The sequence below is a fragment of the Hemibagrus wyckioides genome, linkage group LG11, assembly GCF_019097595.1.
Source record: "Hemibagrus wyckioides isolate EC202008001 linkage group LG11, SWU_Hwy_1.0, whole genome shotgun sequence".
Classification (NCBI taxonomy): domain Eukaryota; kingdom Metazoa; phylum Chordata; class Actinopteri; order Siluriformes; family Bagridae; genus Hemibagrus; species Hemibagrus wyckioides.
Window position 1 is genome coordinate 14,095,108 of NC_080720.1, and position 26,464 is coordinate 14,121,571.

A 26,464-nucleotide genomic window follows, 5' to 3' on the forward strand; every position below is an offset into this window, starting at 1 on the left:
GTCACAGTTTGGTCACAAATCACTGAGTCTCATTAGTCTCAACCTCATCTAAAGATACTAATGTGAAACCAGGGTTGCGTAAGGGTTGTGAGATGTCAAGCTACAGTACAGACTAGTCATGCTTTAAAATAGCTAAGCTACAGCAAACTACTGAAGCTACTTTGTCAAACTAAGGAGAGTCAAAAACATCAATAACAACCGCAGGTACAGAGATTAAGCAATTCATTACTATTGGTTCATTTCATTTCTGGAAATATATCTAGTTAGCATTAAACTATTTATATAGCTGTGCTTGGGTGTTTTAGGTCAGCTGCAGTACTGCCGAGTAAGAACAAATAATTTACATGGTTGTAATTAGAAATGAGAAAAAATTCCTTCCAGGATGCAAAAGAGGATCTTTGCCATTAAAAAGGGACTATGTTGTTGATCTTTCAGCTGCTCCCTACGTGTGTGAAGGGTCACCACAGCAGATAAACTGCTCAACACAACAACTTGGCACAGGTTTCATGCCAGATGCTCATCCTGACAGAACCCCCCCTTTTTTATCCAGGCTTGGGACCGGCACTGCATCCAGTGGCTGGGGCCCGAACTCGGGCCTTCCGCATGGTAATCGAGAAACCTACCACTGAGCTACCAGCACCCTCACAAAGGGGCTACGTAAGATATCAAAATATATTTATTTAAATAGTGAGATGCAAACTTTCAGAGTGTGACTACTTCTTGACATAGACCATTTGTAAATGCCTTGCCTAGTCTCTCTGGTCAGTTCTAAACCCAACACCACCATGACTATAGACCATGACTGTGTTTTTATCAAATCAGTTAATACACTGATAAGACAACTAGTTGGTGTCTACGCACAACCCTACGCACACTCTCATGTTTTGAAGGTTTGACCACAAAAATGGCAAAGCTGGGGATTTTGGGTCACCTTGATGCAAGGGAGTCCTAGCTGCCTATATAGAGCACATGGCCCAGGGATGCTTGTGCTAATGGAGACAGATTTAGGACACAAAGCAAGAGAGAGAGAGAGAGAGAGAGAGAGAGAGAGAGAGAGAGAGAGAGAGAGAGAGCTTTTTAAATATAAGAGATCAATAGCACAGATAACTTTTGGAATATTTTGCTCTTTTTCATACTGTATTTGTTTTGTTAAACAGACATCTATCCATTTTCTGTACCGCTTATCCTACACAATGTTGCAGGTAACCTGGAGGTTAGTGCAAGGGATTTGGGGCATAAGGTGGGGAACACCCTGGACAGAGACAATCACAATCACATGTACAAATGCCAATCATCTTACAACACATGTCTTTGGACACTGTCCTGAAGCACAGAAGGGAGAGGGAAGAACTGAACACCCAACCCAGGAGGTGTGTGGTGGTGCTATTCACTAAGCCACCATGCTCCCACCACCATATAGACATGTCCATGCATCCATCCATCCATCCATTTACTTTACTTCTTATGGTACACAGGGTCATGTGGTGCCTGGAACCTATCCTAGGGCACCTGTGGCCCAAGGAGAGGGACACTGGCACAAGTGCACACACACTGTCAGAGATGCCAAACAGCCTACAGATGCACACAGATGCGAAACAGCCTACTATATATTTTTAGATGGGGCAGGAAATCCGGGTGCCCAGAGGAAACCCCGTAGCACGGGGAGAACATGTAAACCCCACACACAGGGTTGAACCCCCAACCCTGGTGGTGCAAGCCAAATGTGCTAATCACTCATCCACCATGTCCCCCACAATACAGACATGTACCAATCTAATAATGGAATGCAATTATGAATCAGTATTGGATTACATATGACATATTTTCCAATTCAATCCGCCAATGTTGTGTAGATAAACAGAACACAAGCATGCCTCCTTCTTGCGTGTGCTTTGCAAAAGAAAATTGCAGAAATTTGGTGAAGGGACTTCAACAACAAATACCCAAAGCCCTGATACTGGTATTGTATAAAACATGGAAAAAGGAGGATTCACAGCCACCTTTCTATTAAAAAAATGAAACAGCCCAAGCACTACAGGGATGCCATATTGTAAGACCTTCTCACCTGTCATTGGAATTGGCACTGTAACTGCTTTAGGACATGATTTCCACAGAGACATGATAACCCGTGGAACTTGTTACTGTGAACTCACAGTCACAGCGGACCATCAGGGGCCGTGTTAGGATTCAGCAGACGTACCAAAGCACAGTTCGGTACAGTTCAAATGCATGCACGCTGCACAGACCACTGATGCAAGCTTTCTATGTGACAGGTAAAGTGACAGGTATTGCACTGGTGCTAAAAATCAAAGACAGATTAAGAACTATGTTCTCTTGGCAATGAGAACCATGTCCATGTTGGAAAACAAATAGTCCATGTGCCATGGGCACGGGCTGATGAGCAACTGGCTTACAACCCTGTCATCAGCCAGATTCCATAAATCTGCTTCCAGCTACAACATTCTTGCCTCGTTTTATAAAGCACTGCATTAGAAAGAGCCCTGAACACTGGAGACCATTCCCAAGGCAATGGAAATGGACCGGAATTCATTGATCTGCTTACGTGCCAGTCATGAAATTCAAATAAGATGTGAATCCTAAATGCCCCCGTAAAAAGTAATTAAATGGTGAGTAGTTTAGAGGAGCATTTTCTTGTGCATGGCTAATGGACCGCATGCAGTTCTGTATTCACATATTGCTTGCAACTACGGACAAGGAATAAATCAGTACGGAAATAACGGGAGGCGTCTGAAAATGGCTCTGCTGGAAAACATCCAAAACGCAACGTCTCGCACCATTTGTACAAACGAGATCAGTCTGTTTGTAACCAGTGACTTACATAATGTCTTGCAGAAAAAAGATGAGGCATTTCTTTCAGTTCATTTAACACTCCCAGCTCTTACATTAAGCTGCTGAACTCACACGAGCAAAAGCATCTGCAAAACTCCACATTACAGTAAAAGAAGCTAAAATTAAGATTTGATAAACACAGCTAGGGCTTTCAGGATAAGCACACGGAAAACCTGTGCTAGTTTGGTATTACCGTGTATTCTGGGGTTTAAATCGGATGTTGTCATTTTGCCAGCATTTTACTGTGCTCACGTCATGCCAGAATTACAGTAATTAGGAAATACTACATGGAGCTGTACATCTCCCTAGACTCAGAAACAAATGGTTTCTACAGAAATACATGAAAAAAGAAAGACATAATCTGCCACTGTTTGGCCCTTGAGCAAGGCCCTTAACCCTCTCTGCTCCAGGGGCGCTGCATCATGGCTGACCCTGTGCTTTGACCCCAACCCCCAAAGTTGGTTTATGCGAAGAAAGAATTTCTCTGTGCTGTAATGTATATATGACAAATAAAGGCTTTTATATTCTATCCTATATTTTAACAACTTTTGTTGGTTGTTGGCAAAACTACACAATACTATTTAATAGTGGTGTAATGATACACTCCTATCAGGATTTGATGCGATTCACGATACTGGCACAATTCAATTTGATTCTAAACATTTTTGTTGAAAAATCTGAACGAATTGGTACTAATTTGGACATATTTGAACTGAAATTGAACTTTTTTTATTTCTAAAGCATATACAATTCTAAACGATGTGCATTTTTGTTGCAAACAGAGTGTAAATGCAAAAAGTTTGGCATATGTGTGATGGCCTAGAAAAACCCCTCACGTGGATTTTCTACTGTCTATGTATAGTTCTGAAAATTACAGACTATCTTTTTCTAAAGTAAAGAAGTAAAGGTTTAGGATTAGGCTTTGAGTGAAAGTCTGCTTACTCCCAAAAAACTGCATTAAAAGATTCCATTTTGACAGCCAGTATTTAATTACAATTAAAGTTACAGTGTGAGCAAGTAACACTTAGCTAGCAAGGTTTTGTACATCTTTAAACAGTGTTTATTTCTACTGCTCCATTTGGAAAACTGACATTTAACACAAATTGATGTTTACAGGGAAATATTTAACTTACTCAAAGAGTAAACATGAATAAAAAAAAATAGTCAAAATCAGGTTTTTGTTTTGCCATTTTTTTATCATGTTTGCCAGAATTCACTAGCAGTGACAGCCAACAGGTTTCCTCAGATCTGTAATATAAAATTCAGAAATTACACTCCTCACTACCTTTAACTCTAGAAGCCTGTGTTATTTTCTTACGGGGCTTTTATACTGGCAGTTTAGTCTGAAACAGAGCATGGTTTGCATTAAAAACTGGGAAGAGCACCACTCTACCAAACCCCAGGCTACCTGAGTTGCACTGTAACTGCGCCACAATTCCCATGAACGTGAACTCAACTTGTACTTGGTCCGGCCCTTGATCAGGAAGTAAAGTTACCTGCGCCGATGATGGCAACATTATTTCCTATGAGTGGCAGAGGAACGCTTTGAGACAGAAGAGGTAAAGTGCCTTACTGCACATAATAGCACCAAAATAATTGTAAAACAATGTGTTTGTGATGACGTTGGATTAACACAAATGCACCAAGGATCCTTAGAATCAAATGAGTCTGAAATCAGACCAACGTAGTGGAGACGACTGGAAACGATCACGCTCGGGTTCGGAAGCACTGCAATGTGTGCCAGAGTGTGAAAACTACCTTAGTCTAGTTTTTTGTCACACGTTGTCAAGTCAAAGATTTTATCAGATAATTGTCCTCAACTGGTGAATACGAGTTCAGCAAAAATGTGAAGAAGAAAGGGGTATTATTTTGACAAATTACAGCTCACTTGCAGTGATGTGCACATTATTTCTTTCAAGAACATGTTTTAAAAATGCACAGAAATTTCAGAAGGCATCTTTTTGTGTATTTTAGGTTGAACTATTTTTTAAGAGAATACACTTACATCAGTAAGAATATCAGAAATGCTGGATTATGCAAGTTCCATGAAATCTGCAAGTATGTAGAAATACACGAAATTCCAAGTGCACTGCACTCTACTCTCAAAGTCCTATTAGTAGAGCTGGCACTGGTCAGCAGTGAGGCTTAATCTGATTAGGATACTTTTTTGTCTCACAACAACAGGAAGGGACTAATGACTGTGATCTGAAATTTCTATTCGACTATGATCTGAAATCTCCATTCGAAAGGGGCTTGCACAAGAGGAAGGTAATCCCTTCTGACTCAGTGACTCAGCTGACTCACAGAGAACAGAATTCAGTCCATGTGCTCTCCTACACAAGCCAAACGGCAGAATTCAGCTCAATCCCAAACGGGACAGATCGTACACTGTACACGGCTTAAATGCTATTATTTCATACCTGACAGCGTGCACTTAGAAAAGCAATAAGGAGCCAATACAGATTCCTGTTATTGATTATATTTAAGATGTTTAATAAAAGGGAAATATTGTATCTATAGCAGCCAGCACCAGTATATGGATGTAAATGTAATATGCTACAAGAACAAATACAGGGATAGAAGATGCAGTGCCCTCTTAATACACTCAACAGCGGCATGCTGCTCCTGAAATAATGCTGCCACCACCTCAGGAAAAAAAGGGCATGAAATGACTTATCTTTCGCTGCACACTTTATATTCTACTCAGCACCAAAATAGGCTGAAATAAAACAGCATGATCAGGTGCTGCTAGGGAGGCAGGATGCAAAGCCCATAAACCCCTGGAGACAGCAGAGCACAGCAAGGATGGCATACACACACACACACACACACACACTCACTCAGAGAGAGGCAGAGACTCTCACACATACACTGCACACGCAATACACACCATTCATAAAGAAGAATGCATTTTCCCTAACACATTCATTTCTCAGGTGGTATTTTTAACATTGTGTTATTTATAATAGCGCTATAGAAGCTCTAGTATAGATTGTGTAGCTACATGGTACAGCAAATTATACAGACATTATGGCTCACATTAGAATTGCCATTTAATTATTTACCATTAGTTGCCTCCTGATGTCAGATGGCTTCCACAAGACTCCTGCTTCTCGTCAAGACGTAGCGACTGGTGATATTAATAAGAAGCCCGAGCCACAGCAGTCTCTAATGAACAATTTTTTTTTTTTTTAAGTTTGATGGGTACGGCACAGCAAGGCTCACAATGTATTTTGTCACTGGCTAGATTGTTTCTCTATAATGGGCCCATTGATACTAGCAGGTTGCCAAACAAGATAAGACAATTAAAACAATTGTGAAGAAATAAACATGGGAGGGAAAAAATATTGCAGTACTTTAGTAGAGAATGACAGGGGAATGAAGGAAAAAGGGGGTAGAGAAAACACACACACACACTCACACACACACACACACACACACATACACACACAGACTTCATTGGTCCTCAAAATCATGGAAAACTATGGCATGTACTTTCTAACACTACAGTACCACTATACTCATGATACAGAACTGTTTAAATATATATTTTGTATATGGTATTAATATTCATATGAACTGTGAGCAGATGTGTATATGGGCATTTACATGGCCACGCATTATTTCTTAGCCACACTCAACCTTCTTTAGATGTATCACTCACTCATTCATCTTACAGTGTGTTCATCAATAACTATAAATTATTACAGTGAAATGAATAGGAACATTAATAGCTAGAATTTATATCTGAATACACAAATGAATTCTTTAGGAATTAAGGGTTTAAGATGGAAATGATGAATTATGTGGCAGTTTAGCACAGACTCTCATCATTAAAAGTTTTCTGTGGGAAAGTGAGTTTAGCTTTAGGGTCACAGTGGGAATAAACCTGGGATGGGATCGTAGTCCATTGCAGGACACCATGCATAAACACTCACACATTCATACCTAGAGACAACTGATCTTAGCCAGTCCACCTACTGGCAAGTGTGAGAATGGAACTAAACAGTGCTTCACACCAAAGTTCTTCAAATGTCTTAAAAGAACACTTAATTGTAGGGAGCATTAAAATGTTCTTCTGGACGTGAGGTCATAACTTTTGCTGGCTATTCAAGGGAAATGAATGAATCGTTTAGGAAGATCAAGGCTTTTTTAGATGATAAGCATGAGGAACATGAAAATAAGATATGCGCATATTATATGGCTTCAGAGTTACTAATACCTCAAATTTTCCATTCAGTTCATTTCAATTCATTTGCATGGCACATTTAACAATGGACATTGTCTCAAAGCAGCTACACAGAAGTGTAGAAACATAGAAAAAAATATATAGTTTAAAGTTAAGTTACTATTTATCCCTAACATTTATCCCTAATGAGCAAGCCTGAGGCGGTGGCAAGAAAAAAACTCCCTTAGGTGGTATGAGGAAGAAACCTTGAGAGGAACCAGGCTCAGAAGGGAACCCATCCTCATTTGTGTGGCACTGGACAGTAAATAATGTAAATGTTGAAAAATGTCCTTTCTTCAACAGTTTATAGTCACAAAGAAATCAGTGTGAGGTTCATAACAAAATACAGACATTCAGATTTCAGATTTCACTACAGACTTACTTTTTGTGCAAGAGCTGGGCACATGAGGTGGAAACAGAGGGCCGTCTCAGTTACATGAAATGCTGACTTTGGATTTATGATAAGTTGAGTTTTTTCCACTATCTCGGACCGAGTAAAGAGCAGAGCCTCTCTCTCATGGTTTGATGTAACCACAATATGCCTGAAAATTATGTTTTAGGCTGTAAATACACTTCAAACAATATTAACATAACCATGACACAGTTCTAAAACTATTTTTACTAGTACTAGTTTTAACTTGAAACTAGTTGAAACTAGTACTAGTAATTTGTTTTTTAGAGAAGACTGCATCTTGATCAGAAACACTGTTTATCTGGAGGACTTAATATTATATGGAAAAAGTCTGAACTATATTAAAGAATGCTGTAATGACAGCAAATGAGTGCTTGGTGAGCTAATCCTTTAAAATGTTGACATGTTTTCCTTAGACATCTCTGACTTAAAAGTTTATTCGCTAAAAATGTATCACCTTAAACTAGTAATTAAAAGCTAAAAGCACAATATTTGAACATATTATAATGACTACATTGCATGAACTTCATTAAGTATCTGATGGCATAAATTAACTGTCTGTGTATGATAAAAAACTATATATATATATATTTGTGGTATTTAGATTTTCACCTCTGCTTCATGCCTGGCTGTACTTACAGATAATTAAGTAAAAAACAGAAAAAAAAACCAAGATGTACTGGTTCATGTGCTATTTTGTTTTATAAGATACTGATGAATGAGGGTGGAATTATTAAATGAAACCAGATTTGCAGTGATTAATGTGAAGCTAGGAAATTCCATGCAGAAATATATTGCCACGATACACTAGATTGCTATTCGATTTTTATTCAATTGTTTCTTGGATTAATATAACATTGTATTGCCAAGGACAGCTACAAGTTTAATTAAATAATGAAACAAATAGGGTATGTAGTAGTTTATTCCTCATATCATTGCCGGGAGTTTTCCTTACCACCATCACCTCTGGCTTGCTCATTAAACTTTATCATTTTTATCCTGAATTTTTATATTCCTTTAAAGCTGCATTGTGACAATGTCCCATTTTAAAAGCGCTATAGGTCTCTTAAGTTAAGTTTAATCCTGTGCCACCTTCAAAGCAATACGTAACTCCGATTATCAGTGGTGTTACAGGCTGTTGTCAAACTGAGCCAAACATGACATTGCTCTTCTTCCTAGGCCTAGTAGGCCTCCATCACTGCCTGAGAAATGTGCTTGGATTTCCCTAATCTCAAAGGTGGATTCAAAAAGCAAAAATTGTAAAAGCTTATTTGAATGCAACTGCACAGTCAGCGTTTCCACAAATCACTACACAGAAGAAACGCAGCCTCTGGCAGGTCGCAGCACGGAAAATCCGAAACGAACAAAAGCAGCTTTGATGTGGCATGACATGAGCTATACAAGCAAGTAAGAATGAAAAATGTATTTAATTGCTTCATATGCTTTGTGCTTCTATAATTTACCTATACCCTTGTGATGAAATCAATTATATTTCATAACGTTCCAGAAAGAAGAGTTGAGAACACCAGTGAACTATATTTGTCTGCTCATTAGTAGCACTGTCTTATAAATAGCAATGACTAATTCTAATTATGCAGCAGACACAAAAGACTACAGAAAAAAAAAACAAAAATACAATTTTTTTTGTGATAACCAATTAATTAGTACACAATTAAAGCCCCCCAGTAGAGAGTACATCCTGCAGATGGTGTCAGTGAGCATAGCCTGGAGAACGCTACGATACAGACAAGAACAGAAAGGATTTATGTGTGTATACACTTTACAATAGGTCAAAGCTGGAAACGTTGCATAGACGCCCGAGAAGCCAATACTAACACAAATGCATGAAGGCATGCATAACACAAATGTCAATGATACAGTCTACTAAACACAGCACATTCGAACAAATTTAAACGAATGACAAATGTCTCCGCTGCCTTCGTATGCAATGATTACATTTACACGTCATCATGTACTTGCCATTGATTTACCATATAGATATACCTTTAAGGAATGCAGAAAATTTTCAGACTATAATTGTACAATGTTTCAAATTACATATGCTAGCCACTTTATTAGGAACACCTTATAAGCAGCTTATAATCTGCTTATTTATGCAGGTATCCAATCAACCAATAATATGGCAACAACACAATCATGTAGATACAAGTCAAAAGCATCAGTTAATGTTAACATTAACTCATCAATAACACTTACAACAGTCTCTAGAGTTCGCAAAGAATAATAATAAAAAAAAAGTTCAAGACGAACGAGAGAGATCAGAGAAGAGTGACCAGACTAATCTAAGCTGACAGGAAGTCTAGTACCGCAAATAATCACTCTTTACAAACGTGATGAGCAGAAAAGCATCTCAGAATGGACAACACATCAAACCTTGAGGTGGATGGGTTACAACAGCAAAAGACCACATCAAGGTTTCACTTCTGTTCAGCTAAGAACAGGAATCTGAGGCTATCATGGACACTGACTCATCCAAACTGGGCAGATGAAGCCTGTTCTTGGCTGACAGGAGTGAAACCTGATGTGGTCTTCGCAGATCAGCAGTTTCTGAAATCCTCGAACCAGCCCATCTGGTACCAACAATGCATGCCACAGTCAATGTCACAGAGATAACTGCATGAATGTGCAGTATTGATTAGACTGCTGAACAACAATCCTATGGTCATAAAGTGGCCCTAATAAAGATCTAGAGGAAAATGATCAGACATTGTGCATGACAATAAACAATCTATAGTCTCTTAATTCTGTGCCAACAAGGTGAACAAGGTGAACATTGTGGGCGTGTTTAAAGCGAATGGTAAGTATTGATGGATGTGGTAAATACATTTCAACTATAAACTATACATTTGGTTACATTAATGTTGTCTATTTCCTGTTATCTTTATGTTTTGGCTGCTACAAACAGTCCTTACCAGCCTTTATTTTTTTCTCCTGAAGTTAATAAGACTGAAAAAAAAAACCCATCTTTTTTATTATACTGAGAATTAAATTAATTTATAAATTTAGGTACACGGTTAGTGAATCTAATAACGAAAAATCCATGTATATTCTAGTTATTCTTTGAAATACATAAGCCAACTCTGAATACAACTAAATGATCTACATGTAAATATTCACATATTTCAAACAAGTCGCCAGTCATGAATATGGGCCTATATAAGTACAGGCCCTGAGGATGTCGCCTATATTCAACATATGGATACCAAATGCCATATAAACGTATTGGGATGTAAAGAGTATTCCCTAAGAGATTTCAGTCACCACAGACCACTCTGATAAGCTGTGAACTGCTAAAGCAAAGGACAAATGCAAAGGCACGCAGAAATCGCACTTGATTTGACAAAGTTACAATGGACAAATTGTGGCTTTCAAACTTAAAGTTGTCATGTTATTTATTTATTTATTTATTTATTTATTTATTTATTTATTTTTATTCAATATAATATAGTATATTTGGTTTCCTGTCTATAAAGCTGAATAACTAAACTACTGGATCAAAGGCAAACAGCAAAGCCCACACATGCCTATGAATTATCCATAAGCAAAAAGTTTAAAAGACCTTGCCAGAGGTACGGTACTGAAGTTTGACTAATTTAGACAAATTATCCCTGATAATTACCTCTGTATAGAGTATATAGAGTTTGTGACAATGTTAAGAAATATGACTTAATCAACTGATTGAAATTAACTGAAACTCTGCTGCTCTATGAGAATTTAAATACTCTACCAAAAACAGGATCTAAATCATTTACTCTCATATATATTATTATTATTATTATTATTAGTAGTAGTAGTAGTAGTAGTAGTATTACAACAGATATTTTTAATTTCAGATTATAATTAAAATGTTTCCATTACCAATGACATTGTGAAAAGATAGTGCTATAAGGAACCTGAAACCCTGAATCCCTGAAGCATATCGAAGGGATAAAACTGATTCAAACCGCTAGTCTGTTAAAATTGTGCAATGGATGTACTTGAGAATCTGAGGAGGATTAAATAGGAAATGTAAAAGATTTCTGTCTCCATGTGGGGTTCCTCTTCATACTCCTGATCCCCCTACCTCATGAAGCATGGGAGAAATATGGCAGGCTTGTTATTCCTATTTAGAAAGCTGTTGGATAAAAACATTTTATTCAACGGCTTTAAGAGTCAGTTCAACAGCAGTAGTTGCTGGAGATATTAATCCGAAACATTGACTGAGTCAGCTTGTGGTTTCTTTAGGAGCGATAACTTAACAACAGATATCTTAGTACATTCAACATTCAAGGACTTCAATCACTGCTAATAATTCCAAAAGTAACTTAGAGGGTGTTGAATCAAGGACACAAAGTTTAAAAAAGCTTGTTATTATACCCAATATGACAAAACTGATCTAGATGCCTCCTCCTGGGTTTCCATCATTACAGGATGGAGTAGTACAGTAATAGACTGGTACAGTAATTAGTAATGGATTGCTGGCAGCCTGCTGATGAATTGTAGATATTATGTTCTTCTTACTGCAGAAGTCTGAGAAATCTGTGGTGTTAAGGTCTGGAGCAATATGAGAGCCATAAAGATCCTAGAACTTAATACTGTTATTAGCACTTTGTATGAAACTTTTTTGGCTGACACCAGGCCTGGTGGTAGTTTCTGAGACAGTCCCTTCATGCTATTGGGAAGACCTCCAGCTTATTTTTTCCACCATCTCCACTCAGACTGTCAGGAGGACATGCAATTGTTCACTGTACCAAGAGACAGATTTTCTAATTACTGTTTTTCTCATATAAGATGGTGCTTCTCTGTCTAAGGTAGACTCCAGAGATGTATTTAACTCTTCAATCATTTAGTCAAGCTGGAATCTATCACATGATAAGCTGAATACTTGACTTAGGCCAGGCAGGTTATCTGTGGCTGCTATAGCTATGGCTTAAGTACATGTTTCTTACATAGGCTGAGATGCTAATTTTAGCCAACCAAACTAATATAACCTGCCATTACATTTAGATGGTTTAGATTAACCTTTTTTGTTTAGATGGCTCTTCCTTGAATAGCCTTAGGACTGCAATTTGCACTAATGTCTCCATCATTGAACAATTAATTACTTTAGTTTGAACACAACAGACTTTAAAGTAAAACGTTAATAAATTCAGAAATAACTTATTCAACCCAGTTTGTTCATAACGTCATAAGTTCCTGTTTACACAATATTTGACTCTATAGTATACAGCTATAGAAGGGAAATTATTGATAATCTCGCTATCTGGTGTCACCTAGATGAGGATGGCTTCCCTTTTGAGTCTGGTTCTTCTAAAAGTTTCTTCCACATGTCATCTTAGTGAGTTTTTCTTGCCACCATCGCATCTGGCTTGTTCATTCATCAATTTAAAATTTATGTGCTCGATTTATATATTTCTATAAAGCTGCTACTTGGCAATGTGCATTGTTAAAAAGTTCTATTCAAATACAATTGAATTGATTTAATTGGTTGTGGGGGATCACTTTGGTATCCCAACACATTCAAGATAAAGGTACTAAACTTTACTTGTCATGGTAGTAACACTTGCTAATTAGGGCATTGCTGGCTCAGTGGTTAAGTCTACTGAGCTACTGATAGTTTCAAGCTCCAGCACAGCCGAGCAGCCATTGTTAAGTTAGTAAATATAAATAGTATCATAATATGCTGGACATGGCAGTTAAAATAAAATAATAAAAGAAAAGAAAAAAGACTGCAGGGCAACTGGGAAAAAAAGCACAGCACCATGCTTACACCTCTGTCCTCATTTTAAAAAATTCCAGCCAGGAAAATATAGGCAGGTTTTCCAAATCTATATTCTCACCCTTTCTTCTGGTAAAAGAGTGCAATGCTACATTTTGCAGAATAGTTTGTACACTTAGGCACCAGGTTGATGAGATATCACAGTTCCAACAACAGCTAGTGACAGGTCATTGAGTGTTTTTCCACATATCAGTTACTAACTGTAGCACCAACTGGGCAGCAACTAATCACCTATCTAACAAACACCAGCGTCACTGTTACTATGCACTGTTCATTCGGATTTTCATGCATTGCAGATGGACTACCAAGCAGGGTCATCAGAATTTTGTGATAACCATATACTGAACATAATCTTCAGTTTTCAAATTACACTAAAAGCCAGGAATATCATTTGACACCCCTGCACCATTCCTATGTCTTACCCTTAAGCAAGTGCAGTTACATAGCAACAAGTGAATAAAAATAAATCACATTAGGCAAAAGAGCAAAAGGTTAGTACAAACAAGGCTGTGCAAACTGTTGCAGATAGATCTCTACGAAAACATTTATTTACAGTTAACACAGTTGCCGTCTAGCCATACTGAATCAAACTTTAACTGGATATTAAGGTGAACTAGTACTAGTAGTGGTAGTTATCTAGGTTAGGACACCCATTCACAGAGAATTCTATTTCACTCGAGACTAGCCAACTAACCTTAGCTAGCTAGCTAAAATACTGTGTGGAGAATGGCTGGATGCTGCTAATGTGTGTATTTTTTACTTCTGTGTTACCCAATCTGTGTTCAGCAATGTAATTTGTTAACTTCTCTCTGTACACAGACACAGACACCCAAGTCAGATAGTGTTACCACACTAGCCAAAACACAGAGCAATAATTATAAGATGCACGCCAAGGGCAAACAGTTGCCCCAGATGACTCAGTGTTGCCTGATATAACAAATATCTAAAAAGATACATACTGCACAAACACCTCCTGTCACTAGCTGGATGACTAGCTAAAATAACAATAACTAAACTAACTACAGCGCTCTAGCTAAACTACTTCACATCTGAATAATGATACAAACTGCACATCAAGGATAACTCATCATATATTATTTACTAGCTTGTGGGAATGGCATGGTTGCTTGGTGGTTTGCCTCACACCTTCTGGGTTAGGGGTTTGATTCCTGCATCTTCCATGTATGTGGATTTTGCATGTGTCCCTAAAACCTCTGGGAACTCTGGTTTTCTCCCCAGTCCAAAGACTCGCATTGTAGGCTGATTGGCATTTGTAAATTGTCTTTAGTGGGTGAATGGGTATGTGAGAGTGTGTGCAATTGTGCCCCGCAATAACCCCCTGGCATTCTGTCAGGGGTGTTCCCTGCCTTATGCCCTGAGTCTCCTGGGATAGACTCCAGGTTCCCTGCAACCCAGCAGGATAAACAGTGTACAGAATAGATGGATGGATTTACTAGCTTGATACCAAATTAAATAAATGCCTTACATGATAAGCAAGACAAAAACAAAGGTACCATTAGTCTTCAATCCTTTCTCCTTTTATAGTATAATATCACACTTTTTCACGCTCACTCTTGATTGGCTGCAGGCTCCTATCTGTCACACTGCAGTCCAAATTCTTTGAGTGATGCATCTGAGTGTAGTGTATGATATATAAACACACAATGCCTGACGATTCTAACTTGCAATGCTATAAATATGAGCATGTGCTTAGAAACTGAGGGAATGTTGGAATAATAGTGGAAAAATACACAGGAGGCTGGATTTGATGCAATAAGAAAGGAATTCTGGATTTTTATTTAGATTTATTACTATTATTATTATTATTATTATTATTATTATTATTATTATTATTATTATTACTAAACCATATAAACCACATATGGCTTTTGTATCTTTAGTTAGACCACCTAGAGAATGTAGTGTACCTTTAAAAACACATTTAAGATAAATAACTGGACTTTAAAAATCACTGTGGTTCCTTTTTGAACAGTTTGTCAGAGGGTGAAAAGACACTATTCATTTATCAACCTGGTAAAATACACAAAACAAGGAATGAGCTCAGTTTATTTAATCAAGATTGTATAATTTAATCTGGGGCATTCTGGCAAAATGTTACCAAATGAAGTTGATTACAGAGTCCTAACCACTGAGCTGCAACAACATTCCAACTAGAAAAAACAAAAAGGGAAAACTGCAGTGTGAGCAGGTCTGCTGACAAGAGTCTTGGACATATGACAAGCTTCAGTATCAGTGTCAGTATCAGTATATGCAAAAATTAAAGGGACGTTGTGTGCTAGCGGGATACATTTTTTCAGGCAGAACAGAACAGACAGCACTTGGCATGAGTATGCTGTGCAATGCTAATGACATACTCTTCTTCTTCCTTCTCCTGTCCCAGAGCTGTTCAGGCCATGTTCAGGCCCAGTGTCCCTGGCTAGCCTGCAGAAGGACGACCATTTATCTCTGAACAGCCACAGGCCCATCATAGAAACATTAGTCCACTGGCTCTGTCCTTCAGCTTTTTGTTCGGCTGTCAAGTCTTGTCCTCTTCTATAGCTCCAGACACACTGCTGCACCAAAATCTGCTTACATCTGCTCAGAATGTTATCTGCTGCTCACACTGTTTCTCAGGATAAAGCAAGGAAACACATGACAAAAGAGTGTGTACAGTGCTGCATACAGGCTCCGAGAGACCGAATTCACAATAGCACCTGGTATCATTGAACATGTGTGGAGTAAATCCCAATACTGCAACACGTACCACGTGTAAACTGTGTCTCTATGGCTAATGTTAATATAACAGCACTACAGCAAACTCTGATTAATCTCCAAGCTCAAGGTTTTGCATCTCTAGTATGGCCTTAATATTAGAAAATTAATATTTGAAATATGCAAATTATATAAAACAGTAAAACCTGACTGAATTGTACTCCACGGTACTTTTCACTACAACCAATATTTTGTATAGTTATAAGATGAGCTACACTGAGTTAGAGCCACACAATTGAAAGTTTGTCAATCGCAATTTTCTGTAATGGTGTGTGAGTATTTTCACTATTTTGATTTATTTAAACAAGTGCAATAGGTTAAACTTTTGATCCATTTATAGCTACATTTAAAAGTAGGTCTGGCATGTCTGTGCACCTGTTATTAGCTACAAACATGTATTCGTTCAGTTCATCTTAAATAAATAAAGTTTGTTTCAAAGTAGCTGCAACATACAGTGTCCTCCCTTCTGAAGACTTTCCTGTGGCACAAAACATAAAGAAACAGCTTTACTTCTGACTGATGCAAAGTGCTGACCCCGTAGACTCTTTCTAAACATGTTAAATACTCCTTTCTTTGAGAACAATTCCTCATGTCAGTGTAAAATAACAGCACATTTTAAAATCATTTATTATTAAGCAGTCTGTTATTTAGCTGTTACTATAGATACAGTACCTAGAGATAGCATACATAGCATAGCATACATATTTGAGCAAGTGTGTTAACATACAGCTGTGCTGTTATAGAAAACAGCAATGTCACACAACAGCAATGTGTTAGAAAAACAATTAGATTTGTATGTGTGAACTGGCGATAATAAAGATTTTAATAATAAAGCTATGTACAGTGGCAAGTCCACTAAGTTGCCACTGCTGGGCCCCTGAGTTTTATAAAATGAGATAAATTGTAAGTCGCTCTGGATAAGGGCATCTGCCAAATGCCAGAAATGTAAATGTAAAACTGGAGATAATATGCACTGATGAAAAGATGCAGGGATAGATGAATAAATGGTTAAAGAAAAGCAGTTTTGGAATAACTTGACCAATAAAAGCGTGATGTTTTCCACCTTGATTTGGCATATAAATAACTGCTGCTTTTTTTACAGTCTATACTGTATTACATTTTTTCACATCCAAAAAAATAACTCTTTGCACTCACTGGGACCTGACTTGCTGACAAACAAGTATAGACAGTAGTGTGTTGATTTGTACTGTACACCAACTGTGAGCTGCACCTGTACATCAGATATGGGGACAAAAAAGAAGTAATGGTGTGATCACTTACTGTTTCTGAGTAAGAGAAACGAATGGTATGATCCATAGCAACTCAAGACTGTACCTCTGACTTCACAAAAGTTAAATCAGTGTCCCTACATCAAGCAGGAAGAAATAATGTACAAAATCCTGAACAAAACACCCTTAACATTAATGATTTGGAAGAACATCAGTCACAATTTTGCACTGCAGGTCCTCACCACTCTACAGTCACTACAGTGTTTCCTGAATGAAAATGAGAAGCTCTAGGCGGTTAAACACGCCACAGTGATTTATTAAGATAAATATTCTTAATAATAAAGAAAACATCGGAGCAGCTCTACAGGGCCTGAGTGAGGACTGAAGCCCTGCAGCTTCAGTCAGTCACCATAAGACACATAAGACATATGAGCCAGGTGAAGACTTTGCGCATTGCACAAGCACAACATGCAATGCAAACAATGCCATATATAAATGAATAACAGGGAAAGACTTACACTGAATCGTCGAGTAATTGTCCATTGGACTAATTCACTATTCCGCTCGTAATCCAGGTGTTGAGAAGAGAAGAGTAGGAGGATCACGGAGCATCACAGCACATCTCTCTCTCTCTCTCTCTCTCTCTCTCGTTCCTCTAATACAGCAACACTCTCCACATCATCCGCAACGAAGCCCGGTCATCACATGCGCATCTTACTGTCAAGGAAAAAATCAAGTCGTGCCTTCTCATCCCCTGTAGAAGAATTGAAGTTCATGTTCAATTCATGAACTGCAGGCTTTCTCCTCCTCACGCAGCAAAAAGCCTACTCTGACAAAAAAATAAATAAAATAAGGATCATCATTATCCTAATAATACCAATAACAAGAGGAGCGTGTTTTATCGGTTTATTCTGATATCTTCTGATCTAATTCCGTCTTTAGCCATATTTAGCTATTTATATCCACACTATCCAGAGCGCACGAAGCGGTGAAGTCCTCTTCCCTTCTCCACCTTCTTCACCGTTACAGGAGAGGGAGGAGGAGCAGGACGAGGAGCAGGAGGAGAGCAGACCAGCGCGTACCGAGAAAACCCGACGCGGTCAAAAAATAGACGCGTGAAGAAAAATGCGCTTGCGCAGACGGATTGCGCGTGCGCAGTGGGCAAACGTCGACTGGAGCGAAAAGTTGCACCTGGTGGTAGAACCTGTGATGTTTGCTAACGGTTTTTTCCCCCCAAAAAATGTAAAATATATGAATTTACCTATAAATGTCAAAGAACTTTTAACAACTTAAATACATTTACAAAACCTATTACTAAAATAAGTGTTTATACTCTTAAATCTACAACCCAACCCCACAACAGAAGATTAGCTTGCTTTATTTATTTATTTATTTACTTACTTACATACTTAATTTTTATTACTAAAGAATGTTTGGCAAGTTTACCTGCTATGGTAGATTTCTGAAAAACAATTTACATGTGCAGGAACCATGGCATACCTGAAAACCATTTTAATTTTTTGGCCAAAAGTATGTGGACACCTGACCATCACACCCACATGGTTCTTCACCAAACTGTTGCCACAAAGTTGGAAGCTCACAGTTTTCTAGTACGTCTTTGTTTGCTGTAGCATTATAATTTTCCTTCACTGGAACTAATAGCTGAAACCAGTTCCAGCATGACAATGCCCCTGTGCACTCCATGAAGATGAACCCTGTGTTCCATTTCCCTAACTACCTGTAATAAATAGTATCCAAGATCAGAATCAGTGTGTCCCATATCGTAGTATGAGTACTGAAATGAGTATCCCAAAGCTGCACAGATGGTCTACTATTTCTGGTAGATTTCTGAAGGCTGGATCCGTGCACAGCTTTTTTCATTTCATTCACTCCTTGCAGAAAGAACTAGGTGTTTTGTGACATTTGCTTAGCCGCATTTTAGACACATTGTAGAGAGGTGTATATGGAATGTGAAAAAAGAAACAAATGGAATGATAAATTAAATTATATAGAATCAATTATATAAGAAATAATGAATGAGGAAAACCTGTAATAAAAAAAGTGCGTTCATGGTGACAGTGTATGAAACTAGGCAACAGTGTTCGTTTCTGTTACATAATGTGATAGTATGTCTAGGTACTTTCATACTCTTTTGTTACGCATTGTATGTACAAATGTATGTACATTTCTTCACAAAAAGATTTTATACTTTCATTGCATAGTATAAGTAGGCAAACTGGAATTCAGCAATGATTTGCTACAGTTGGAGTGGAAGAACTTGATTTGCTACAGTTGGAGTGGAAGAACTTGAGTGATCTGAACAAAGCCCTGACAGAACCCAGAACCACATATCAAGTCAAGTCAAGTCAAGAAGCTTTTATTGTCATTTCAACCACATATAGCTGATGCAGTACATAGTGAAATGAGACGTTTCTCCAGGACCCTAGTGCTACATAAGACAACATAACAACATATAGCTACAGAACAAATACAACAACACAGAGCTAAGGACAGAAAGTTTGTCCCAGCTACATAAACTGCAACGTGTGCAACCAAGTGCAAACAGTGCAAGACAAGACAAAATACAAAAAACAACACAAAACAGTACAGGACGCATAGCGCTGAAAAAATGTGTAAACAAAAAAAATGTTCAAACTAGAGGAACTGTAAACCAGTGGTTTCTTATAACATATATGTTTGTAAACATATACATATAGCCGCAGTAGGTGACAGTTTGAAGTGTGCACATATGGGTCCCAACCCAATGCAGAGCACAATCTCACACACACACACACACACACACACACACTGGTGGGAAGGAAACCAGAGCATGCAGAGGAAACCCCCTGACCACAGGCAAAATGTCCAAACTTTGTATTCACAGGGCAGAGGTGAGATCTGAACCCTCAGTATCTGAGGTGTAAAGTGTTACATTTTATACATCACTAGAACCATAAATATGTGGGCTGCATTACTTGTGATCATTTTACCTTATAAAAAGCATGTCAAAGCATGATAGTGTTTCTAATCAAATAGGCAATGCTTAAAATTATTAAAGTAATTAGTTAAATATAGTTTACTTTAGGGCTGTATTTATTCCATAGAGAGTGCATTATAATTCCAGTATTGTGAATAATAATCCACAATTTGTGTTGCAACCTGCACTATGGATTTCCTTTAAAACCAAGAGAGAGAGAGAGAGAGAGAGAGAGAGAGACAGTAGAGGAAGTTAAAAGGAAAACCCTGCAGTAGAGGAAGAGGTCTTGCCGAGATTACTGCAGCATCAACACTATAGTAAATGAAGCTTAAAGTAAAATGTAAATAAGTACACACAGCAGAACCAAAAAATACAATCCTGTTACATTTATTTAAAATAACTAGGCTCAGACAAACTGATCTTATTTTTCTTTATTTTTGAAATGCAAATATGCAGCGTTTGTTCTAATGCATAGTTTTCTAGCTCCCCTTTACTATGAACAACAGACAGTGTTTGGTCACCAGAAAGGAAAAAAAGTCCCTTCTGTCACATTTGTTTACACCAGTTCCACTCAAGTCATGCAACCAATTACAGATGCAGACGCAGTGTTTTATACTGAGAAATAGGCAATTAGCATTACAACACCTAAGTGACACAGCAAGACAGCAAGCGAAGTGTATTGTGTATTGTATTAGCTCACCAGTACACAGAGATGAACAAACAAAATTGTTTCAAAAGATGGACCTGATAAGTGTGTTTTTATTTGCCTATTGAGAAGCATTAATACTAATAAAATCATCAGTTTGGTGTCATTATTGAGTCAGGCAGAAACAAACTTAGAGTGGTGTACAAGTGTTTGCCTGAATATCAGATGTTTTTCAAATGCTAGATAATCTAGATTATCCTTAATGAATATTAATTTGGTTTAAATTTTAAACACAATCTGTCACCTGTCAGTAACAGACTGAGCATTTAACATTTTCTAATCAATGTAAACATACTACACAAATATAATACAGTTGTTGGCATATTAATCACAATATACCACAGTGCTGTTGAATTTTATAAATTGATCAGTTGATTAATTATCTATAACAGCAGCTCTGACAATAGCAGTTGCTGTAGTTTTAATTACTGGTTTATATTAACATGTTATCCTTCTTGTAGTAACATCTCATTCATATAGACTTGTATGGTATACACACTCTGGAATATAAGTTTAAAAATTATTATTATCATACATACAAACACAGAAAATGTACAGTTGTTAATAGGGTGATGTTCTAGGATGGAATTACTAAATTCTCCTTAAACTGTCTTTCAACTGAATGTCAGTAGTTTGTCACAATCAGAAGTAAAAGTCTTCCTTTAAGTCTTCAGGATAATGAACTTTCCAGTTTCTCACACTTTGGTATAAGGAGAATAAAACACTTCAGAACATGCTGTCATAGAAAAAATAATGAACTTCAGGGTGGTAAGAGTAGCTCTAGACTGCACCTAGTTGTTAATTACTTAGCTATAAGATACCCTGTCCTGTTTTATTTCTTAAATAATACATATCCAATTCAATTACTTGACTTAAACAAATGAATAGAAAGACTTGTTTAATCTATATTTCAATTGTCAAATGTATATAAACACATCCTATTTAAAGAGCTAAGACTGTGCAGATAACAGGCAGTTTTGGCAGTACATCTACATTGGGATAATTTCATTTGAGCACTGCCAAATTATATCGGCAGTACTGAATACAAATACTGCCTCAATGCAAAAATGACCAGGGTATTTCTGGGGAAAATCACATTTCTTCTGCTCAGTATTACTTTTGGTGGTTTTATTCAGAATTCTGTTTCAAAGCACCAACACCAGAGACAGAGACTCCTTCATAAATGTTACATAAACATCTCCTTACAGAACGTTTCAGCAAATCAACTATTAAAGATATATATAAAAATATATATAAAGATTTTTTTATTTTGTACTACTATTCATCTACAACTGACAGGAAAGTATTTCTGTAACATCATATCTAGCTAACTAAACCTAAAATCACATTTAAATTCAATTTAGCTACCATCAGCAATGCAAACTGTTTAATATTTGTGAACACAAATCAAAAATCCCCTCAGAATTCCTCAGTCAGATTAGCTATTTTTAGCAAGCTGACTACGATTATCAACATAGATTTAAGGTAAACATTCTCTTAGTCTCATAATAGATGACTGATTTGAAAATCCTCTCAGCTTATGTTAGCTAACTAGCTACTGTTAGCAGTGAAAATTCTGAACATTTAAAATTTTGATTGAAAAATAATCTTCGTAAGTTAGCATTAACAGTTGAAATCGGTAATATTTATGATAAAATGATATGATAAAAATCCTCTCAGAAATCCTGTCAGCTTAGCTCACTTATGTTAGCAGTGAAAATAAGGAATGTGTATACATTTGATGTAAAAATCCCCTCAATAGTCTGTTTAAATTAGCTTATATTAGCCAGGGTTCGTAAGTACAGTATACCATTATATAAAAGTTAAAGTAAAGATAATCCGCCTTTGTTTGCAAAACACATCAAAATGTGGTCGCTTCAGTTCTTGGAAAGTCACATACTGTAGTCACACATTTATGCTACACTAACTTAATTAGAATACTTTTAGCTTCCCCTTTAGTTCTGCATTCGAAGCTGGCAAGCTAAACATGATTCTCCTGTGAAATGCCTACAGAGCTCCTAAAGGGATTACGTAGTCCACTGGCTCAAGCATTATGGTATGTGGTGTGGAGTGCTAAAGTAGGACATCATAGAGGAAATACTATTCTTCAAAGAAGGTCTGAAAGCAGAAATCTTTCTTTCCATTCCTTCGATACCTCCATTTGTGTAAAATGATTGAATTGAGATAGCAAGAGAAAGGCCAATGTGTTTCCAATTGAAAAATTAAATGAAGTAAATTAACCTGAATATAATAACTTCATCTTCAGCTTCTACTCACTGTACACTTTATTACATCTTTTTTCTTACAAGTGGTCCAGTTAAAACAAATACAGAAAATAAGAATGATTCCAAATCCAAACAGAAAATATTCAGCAGAAAGAGGTTAAAATGGAAAGAGTCACAAAAACAGACATGTCTTATTGCTAGTACTGTGTTCAGTCAGATTTAGCTGAGGTGTGTTTGACACACTGCTGTTTTCTCTGTGTAAGCACAGACAAGCTGGACAGCACTATATACCACTGCAGCAGCATCGCTCTGCGATCCGCGTTATAGGTTTCAATCCCCATAAGAGCACTCAGCTGCCAGTTGTTTTATTAAAAGATCAGCATTATCTTCCCTTTCCCCAGATAGGCCTTTTAATGCTGAGATCAGGATCTTGGCAGAGTACCTGGGAAACGTGCATTACAGATGGATGTCTGGGCAGAATCTGGCAGGGAGTTCAGTTAAGTGTACTGTTCTCTAAGGGCCAATGGATTACTCCAGCCTAACTGACTTACATGACACTTCTCAGTACACACCAACACTTACAATGTGACAGTTAATAATATCAAGTAAATAACTTAAGTAACTGTTCACTATTTTATGGGTTCTTAAGAGCGTAATATAGGTCCTGGGACTTTTATGTGAAAAATGTGATAATCTAAGGAAATCTACAGCTTCAACTAATCAGATTCTATGCAACAAAACTGAACCTTCTAACACAAAAGTTATATTAATATTTATAGCATTCGGCAGACACCCTTATCCCAACCAGCTTACATTTATCTCATTTATACAACTGAGCAGTTGAGGATTAAGGGCCTTGCTCAGGCACCCAGCCATGGCAGCTTGGTAATATGAGGATTTGAACTCACAACCATCCAATCAGTAGCCCAATGTCTTATCCACTGAGCTACCACTCCTACCAATGTTTTACAGTATGTACAAGCCAATCCACAGAAGCATGCATGTTCTAGCCTATATGACCTTTCACCAACATACACCATTTTACACAGTGGGAAAAAACTGCATTCGGTTTCCATTGCACTGACAAAAACCTTAACATGACCTTCAAAAATGTTTCTGATAAGACAAATCTTTTCTGGCAGTTACGATGTCAAGGGAATTCCATGATAAGACCTTTGACTCTCTCCAGAACCTTGCAAGTCATAAAGATGTACAAAGTAAAACATGCACAGGAGCTTGAGATAGAACACGCATACTGTATATAGCTACAGCTTTTCTCTACAAACAACTTGAGTTAGTAGAAGTTCAGCTTCAATCTTTAAAGACATACTCAAGTCGAAACTTACAAATATTTTCCCTCTTTCAATAATCTAATGTCAACTTCCAGACAGCAACCAGATAAATCAATAAAGAAATCAGTTGGAAACATTTCCTTATTATCAGCGTTATTAAAGCCATTGATTAGTTGTTGCATTTGTATCACCGAGGCAATGCTTGCAAGCTTTATTGCATTCATAAGACTATTATATCTAATATTCTCTGTTCATTTCTTTTTCCTTTTCTTGATTTACGTTCAGTGAACATTAAATTTAGTCTAGAAATGGTTTTAATCCAAATCCAGATTTTTAGTTCAGATTTAATATTAAAGATTTGGATTTAACTTTAGTCTCTATACTTCATACTTCATCAGTTAATCACTTTATACTGATCAGGGTCGCAGTGTTTCTGCAATCTCTTTAACTTTAAGTGTCACGACTGATACTGTATATCGAACTCAAGTTTATAAGTTTTCAAAAACAAAACTTCAAGTAATCCATTGTCTTGACTACAAAGTTGAAACAAAGCTTATCTTCAAGTTGAGTTTACTCACATTTGTAAAGCAGAAGGTACTTTTATTTCTAAGTTTACCCATACTGAATTTTGTTTACACTGTAACAGCCCATATCATGTATTTTACTCCTCTTATACCATAGAAATTTCACTGATCACCACGTTACATGTTAATTAAAGAAAAACACGTCATCATTTTTATACATTTATAGTTATATTTAATGTTGTGGAAGGTCCCCAGGACAATTTTGTTTCTGTTATCTTGTACATTATAGCAACTTTCTTCAATTTCTCTCCCTCCTGCATTTAATAAGACAAATTGGTGTGTTACCAAGAAGCCAGAAAGTGTAAAATCCTTTGTCATGAAGCCTCTCAGGTGTTAGAAAGCTGTATAAAGTTGCATCTTTATCTCTAACACTTTAGACTCTTCCCATAAAAGTGAAATTAATGACTATATGTTTATATTTGTTAAATACAAAAAGTATTCAAATTTAATCCATTTGTTATTAGACTTAGATTACGTGGTGTGTCTTGCATACAAGTCCATTAATATAAACCTGTGATTTGCCTGGGAGCCAGAACTAGCGTCAGAGCTGTTGTTATAGAAAATGAATCAATACCTTCTGGCCAATCAGATTTGAGCATTCAACAGTGCAGTGGTATAGAATATTACAGCCAAACCTTCTGAGAATCTGTGTAATACTTTGCTAAATGTTGTTATAACATACTTGTTTAACTATGTAATCACATTAAACGTCCCTGAGTGTGAAGCAGGAAAAATGTGTCACACAACATGTAGGTAATAAATAAATCACAATTACAATTTTTAAAGTTTTCAGTTCTCATGTTCTTCCTTATTTAGGCTAGTTTTGCCTGTTCTTTTTCTTCATCTTTTTTTTTGGATTAAATTAATTTGAGTTAACCTTGCCTGTGTTTTTAAAATGTCTGCCTGTTTTGACAATGAATCCTGCATAAGGTCTGTTTACACTGCATTTGCATCCCAACGCCTATGCCTCCAGCCCAGAGATTTACCAGGCAATTCAATAACTGCACACACAGCAACCACTTTTCATTGATCCTTTCTCATGAAGCTCTGTTCACAGTATTATTAGAAAGGCTCCTAACAAGGGAGCTGAATATAATTAATCCCAACATGACTATTAACTCAGCACTTCCTTTTCAAGCTCAGCGAAGGTTTCCTGAAGGCGTTCACATTCACATCCATGAATTCCTAACTTAGTGCTTATCATACACAGGGTCCCAGGGAGCCTTTCCCAGAGGATTCAAGGGACAGGGCTACGGAAAACCTGGATGAAGTGCCAACACCTTCCTGGGCACAATTACACACACACACACACAAACTATGGACAATTTAGAGATGCCAGTCATCCTACAAGACATGTCTTTGTACTGGGAAAGGAAACTATACTTGAAGAAAACCCTGAAGCATGGGGAG

General features: G+C 37.3%; 1 protein-coding gene across 10 annotated transcripts in view; it reads right to left on the reverse strand.

The window, feature by feature from the left end:
* The window catches only part of lrrc7 (leucine rich repeat containing 7), a 127,024-nt gene that overhangs the window by 64,633 nt on the left and 35,927 nt on the right, over positions 1–26,464 (reverse strand). For 3 of the 10 annotated variants that reach the window (XM_058401933.1, XM_058401941.1, XM_058401932.1), the window contains exon 1: positions 17,789–18,317. The exons of 3 other annotated variants lie outside the window; for them this stretch is intronic. In XM_058401933.1, the coding sequence (XP_058257916.1) occupies positions 17,789–17,813 (25 nt within the window). In that variant the 5' untranslated portion in view covers positions 17,814–18,317. Of the gene's footprint in view, positions 1–17,196; positions 17,273–17,788; positions 18,319–26,464 lie in introns of those variants that run through there. 4 more of the 10 variants (XM_058401942.1, XM_058401939.1, XM_058401940.1 and 1 more) reach the window with 2 other exon arrangements.